At 49.1% G+C, this 6,000-nt stretch overlaps 1 protein-coding gene across 2 annotated transcripts in view; it reads left to right on the top strand.

The window, feature by feature from the left end:
• ift122 (intraflagellar transport 122 homolog (Chlamydomonas)) overlaps positions 1-6,000 on the top strand; it is a 110,778-nt gene that overhangs the window by 52,162 nt on the left and 52,616 nt on the right. For both annotated transcript variants that reach the window (XM_081348151.1, XM_081348152.1), the window contains exon 14: positions 4,895-5,092. In XM_081348151.1, coding sequence (XP_081204277.1) covers positions 4,895-5,092 — 198 coding nt within the window. The remainder of the gene's footprint in view (positions 1-4,894; positions 5,093-6,000) is intronic.

The raw sequence follows: 6,000 nt of genomic DNA, 5'->3' as shown, positions 1-6,000 counted from the left end.
CGACCGTTTTCAAAACCGATTTGCCGATAAAATAATTTAATTTTGAAATGCGCTATATTTGGGTCTGACGCAGCCACCTCTGTTGACCTCACCACTCTGTAGACTAGACCAATGTCCTCGCCCATCTGATTTGTTGGGAGTCACGAGTCTGGCCAATCAACACGGAAATCTGAAGGCACTGAAAGTTCCCTTTCGAGAGGTCTCTCGTATTGCGTAAGGCTAGCTTACTCTATGGGAAAACTCCTTTTCTCGAGAATATTGAAGCCAAATCTTTAAAACGCAGTGCAGCTGCAGACACAGATGAGCGGCGAGTACGGTCATTGGCGTCAACTGCACAAACCTATGGCGAGGCGGCTCAGACGCGTGAACCAATCAGGACACTTCGCGCCCTAGCACGTCAGAGCCCGCCAGAATAGGTGTGGCCAAAGGCTCTAAAGCTCCCAATCCCCGCCAAGGACCTCAGGTTTAATCTCCTTCAGCGAAATCACCACTTCGCTGATCTCCGGATAGAAGCCTTCTCGCCGCCGCCGAAGAGCCTTCAGCGGAATAAGCAGCTGCTTCGCAGATCTGAGGATGATCTTCCTGTTGCCGCCTTCAGCCCGCTGTTCTGTTGTGCCATCCGGCGCGCCATATCCTTTTAACGCAAGTGTGTTCGCCGCTGTGTCACACTTTTCTAAAAGAGAAATATCCAGGTGTTGTTTCAAATGCCTCGCACTAAGTGCGCCTCGTGCAAGGCCCTCTCGTCGGTGGAGACCATCTCATTCTTTGCGCTTCCTGTCTGGGCCGTGACCACGCGGAAGCTGCACTCGTCAAGAGATCCTGATGGATCTCTCCACCCCGTGGGCTCGACTGGCTTTTCACTGACGACGACCCCACGCTACCCGCTCTCTCTCTCTCTCCCACGCAAAAAGAAGCGCCGTTCACAAAGGATGCCAGAGCGGACGGAGACGAGCGAGAACAGCCTGGCCCAGTCCCCGCGTGCCTCGCTTTCTCCTCTCCCTCACAAGCTTTCTGCATGTCCCAGACGGACACTATAAGTGAGTTTCACAACGCTTGCTGAAAGAGAAAGGGAGTGTTTAAGTCCCACCGAGGCCGGACCAACCTCCATTTCTCACACATTTCCCAGTCCCCTCTTAGTTTGGGCAGCTATAAATGTCAATATTGCAGCTAACGTGCCTGTTATAAAACATGCACACCTGTAACAAATGCCGTTTTTACAGGCGACACAAAGCATGACGCTCTCTTCTCTGTTCGTGCTAACTGTCTTACGTCATTCCCCCCTGTGGCTCAGTGGTGGCATCTTTGCGCCAGAGACTCGTGTTTGAATCCCGGCTCTGGCAGCAGGTGAAAAACAGCTGCTCTCCTCACTGCGTTCGCGGCCAGCTTTCTTACGATACAGCTGCTACTTCCTTGTTCCAAAGAAGGATGGTGGCCTCAGGCCCATCCTAGACCTCCGTCCGTTCAGGATGCTGACAACCAAGCAGATCCTCACGCAAATTCGCGCAAAAGTTTTTCTCAGTGGATCTGAAAGATGCTTATTTTTACATCCAAATATCTCCCCATCACAGGCCATTCCTGAGATTCGCCTTTGAGGGGCAAGCTTACCAGTACACAGTACTGCCATTCGGCCTATCGCCAGCACCTCGTACATTTTAAAAGTGTATGGACGCAGCACTTACCCCCCTGAGACAGCGCGGAGTGCGAGTGTTAAACTACCTCTGTGATTGGCTCATTAGCTCTATCGGAGGCACAGTTGATAACTCACAGATCCTGGATCCTCAGCCATCTAGAATGCCTGGGTCTCAGGATCAACGTTTCAAAGAGCACAATGTCCCAGCCAGAGTATTTCTTTCCTGGGTACAGTGATAGACTCTATACGAGTGAAAGCGCGCCTTTCACCAGAGCGCACGCTCACTATTTAACGCCTAGCGGCATCTTTCAGAGCGGCGCTTGCGCTCCTCTCAAAAGATTTCAGAGGATGTTGGGTCTCATGGCCTCAGCATCATCAGTACTCCAGCTAGGACTACTGCACATGCATCCTCTTCAACGCTGTCTGAAAACCCTTGTACCAGCTCACGTGTGGCGATCGGGCCACTTACTAATCTGAGCGAGTCACGGCTGCATCAAAGCCCTGACTCCCTGGAAAGCGGCCAAATGGTATCAGTCTGGCGTGAGTATGGGTGTCGTTTCAAAGAGAAAACTGATCTCCACAGACGCCTCCAACCTAGGTTGGGGGGCCCTTTATGAGGGCAGGCCTGTCTCTGGCCTATGGTCAAGCCCGGAGAAGCATCTACATATAAAATGTTTAGAGATGAGAGTGGTCGCTTTATCACTGAAAGCTTTTCTTCCATATCTAAGAGGCCACCACGTCCTGGTCCGTACGGCAGGGCATAAATCGCCAGGGCGGTCTCAGGTCAAACAACCTGCACGTCATGGCCAAGAGTCTCACTCTATGGGCTCAGCGCAACCTGCGCTCGCTGAGGGCGGCGCATGTGCCAGGCAGGCAAACAGGAAAACCTGGCATCCCCGTCCCGACTTGTATGGCCCCTCATCGGGTACCCGGGTGTCTCCCGGATAGGGTGCTAAAAAACTCAACTAGGAGCCTCTACACTCAGAAATAGGCGGTGTTCTCTGGCTGGTGCGCAGCACGGAGCCTGGACCCCTACTCACGTGAAGTATCAAGTGTACTTTTTTTTGCATGAGTGTCGCACCCCCTCCACGCTCAAAGTATATGTGGCGGCCATAACAGCATCTCACGCTCTTGTGGCCGGACAATCACTAGGAAGGAACGACCTCATCATGCTCTTCCTTAAAGGGGCAAGGAGGCTAAACCCTCCGCGCCCCCCCCTCTGTGCCTATCTGGGACCTCTTCACGGTCCTGGAAGCACTAAAGGGTGCCCCGTTTGAGCCGCTTCGGTCTGCGGACCTGAAGTACCTCTCGCTCAAAACCGCTCTTCTACTGGCGCTCGGTTCAGTAAAGAGAGTGGGCAATTTACATACGCTATCGGTGAACGCGTCCTGCCTTGAGTTTGGGCCTAACGACTCCGTCCTCAAGCCATGGCATGGTTATATTCCTAAAGTGCTCTCAACTCCGTTCAGAGCACAGGTTATGAGCACCAGAGGATGAAAGAGACGCAAATTTACTCTGTCCCGTCAGGGCTCTCAGAGTTTATCTGGAGCGTTCTGCCTCATTCAGACAGTCGGAACAGCTTTTCGTATGCTTTGGGATCGCACCAAGGGGCTCGCCGTTTCAAAGCAGAGATTATCGCGCTGCATAGTTGATGCTATCGTGCTGGCTTATGAGTCTAAGGGCCTTCATTGCCCCTTAGGCGTCAGAGCTCATTCCACGAGAGGCATGGCCTCGTCTTGGGCTTGGCCAAGTGGAATATTCATTGAAGATATCTGTGCGGCGGCCGGCTGGGCCTCGCCATCCACATTTAAGAGGTTTTATAACCTGGAAGTTCCCGCTTTGCAAGCTATATTATATTTACATTATAAGAGTTTGGCCCTCATTAGGCCCATTCCTTTTTATTCCTTATATGAAGCCCGTCATTGAACGGCTTATTGGGCTCATATTTTACTCTTTTACAGCCTGAGGCATCTTGCCTCGGGCTACTGTATGGAGCGAAGTTAAGCATGCACAGCGTTTTGAAGGGGGTTCCCATAGCGTAAGCTAGCCTTACGCAATACAAGAGACCTCTCGAAAGGGAACATCTCGGTTACTAATGTAATCTCGGTTCCCTGAGATGAGGGAACGAGTATTGTATAACCCGTTGTGCTCTGTGCTTTGATCAGGGGATCGCTTCAGTCGATTAAACCTGAGGTCCTTGGCGGGGAATGGCCACTTTAGAGCCTTTGGCCACGCCCATTCTGGCGGGCTCTGATGTGCTAGGGCACGAAGTGTCCTGATTGGTTCACGTGTCTGAGCCACAGCCGCAGCACAGTCAATGACCGTACTCGACGTTCATCTGTGTATGCTGTGCAGCTGCACTGCGTTTTAAAGATTTGGCTTCAGTATTCTCGAGAAAAGGAGTTTTCCCATAGTGTAAGCTAACCTTACGCAATACTCGTTCCCTCATCTCAGGGAACCGAGGTTACGTTAGTAACCGAGACGTTTTGCACTCTCACACCAAAAGCACTTGCTGACTGGAGCCGCTTCACACATCAGTTGTCTCTCAAAGTTAAGGCAGCAGCAGACTTTGCTGAAGTTGCAATAAATCACTACACTGAAGTTGCAAAACACCTCAATATAATGTTGCGCGATGCAGAAAACATGGACGGAATCCAGTCATAAAAACGGAAATTTACTGTATAAAGCGGAATGTCATGGAATTTGTCAACTTTTTGATGAATTAAAATGCAGGTCAGTACAAATCAAATCGAATTTCAAACCGCAAAAAGACTATTTAAATTAAATGAATCCTGCGTGTCTCTAAATGAATGGCGCAGATGCGTGATTTCATTTACCACACACACACACACACACGTTTGTTATTATTAATTAATGTTATTATTAACAGTTCTCAGATTTAAAGATATGTTTAAAAACATTTAAAGAAAGTATTTGTCAAAACCCTTTGTTATTCTTAATTTTGACATTAATTAACATTTTTACACTAGACATAGGCTATATATCGGTTCAAAATATCTGTTATCAGTCTACTCGATGTGTAATAATCGGTATCGGCATCGGCCCTGAAAATCACTTATCGGTCGACCCCTACATCCCTCACACAGACACTCACACATGCTCACATACACACACACACTCTCTCACACACACACACACATACACACACTCTCAGACATTCTACCTTCCGTCTGATCCGACCTGTCAGCTGACTAAGTGTGTGTGCGTGTATGTGTGCATGTGCGTGTGTGTGTGTGTGTGCAGGAGCCCAATGCCAACAGTGTGGCGTGGAACACACAGTGTGAGGACATGCTGTGCTTCTCTGGCAGTGGGTATCTGAACATCAAGGCCAGCAGTTTCCCCGTGCACCAGCAGAAGCTGCAGGGCTTCGTTGTGGGCTACAACGGCTCCAAGATCTTCTGCCTGCACGTGTACTCCATGGCCGCGGTCGAGGTGCCTCAGGTGTGGACACAGGAAGTGATGTCAGAGGACACTCACATGTTGAACAGGAGTTACAGGCACAGGCAGTCGGGATGAGAAACTACATTCAGATTTAAATATTTCCAAAATTTCATTTGTAAAGATAATTTCACACCTCCTGATTTGATGGAGTTAATCATTCCTGGTCGACATGTTTTATTGGTCCCGGGACAAGTTAATCCCTAACCTGCTCAGCCTAACCGTACCCATAAAACCTGCTCACCCTAACCGTACCCATAAATATAACCTGCTCACCCTAACCGTACCCATAAATATAACCTGCTCAGCCTAACCGTACCCATAAAACCTGCCCACCCTAACCGTACCCATAAATATAACCTGCTCACCCTAACCGTACCCATATAACCTGCTCACCCTAACCGTACCCATAAAACCTGCCCACCCTAACCGTACCCATAAATATAACCTGCCCACCCTAACCGTACCCATAAATATAACCTGCACACCCTAACCGTACCCATAAAACCTGCTCACCCTAACCGTACCCATATAACCTGCCCACCCTAACCGTACCCATAAATATAACCTGCTCACTCTAACCGTACCCATATAACCTGCCCACCCTAACCGTACCCATAAATATAACCTGCTCACTCTAACCGTACCCATATAACCTGCTCACCCTAACCGTACCCATAAAACCTGCTCACCCTAACCGTACCCATAAAACCTGCTCACCCTAACCGTACCCATAAATATAACCTGCTCACCCTAACCGTACCCATAAATATAACCTGCTCACCCTAACCGTACCCATAAACTTAATTCAAAGAAAAATCAAGATTATTTTCCTGACCCCTCTCTGCTGACAGATATTTGTTCTTGTTTTAAGCACAAACATGTTTGATTTTAATAAAACTTTCAGAAAA

The sequence above is a fragment of the Scardinius erythrophthalmus genome (genome assembly GCF_964197995.2).
Source record: "Scardinius erythrophthalmus genome assembly, chromosome: 20".
Taxonomy (NCBI): Eukaryota; Metazoa; Chordata; class Actinopteri; order Cypriniformes; family Leuciscidae; genus Scardinius; species Scardinius erythrophthalmus.
This window is presented reverse-complemented; position numbering and strand designations above follow the sequence as displayed.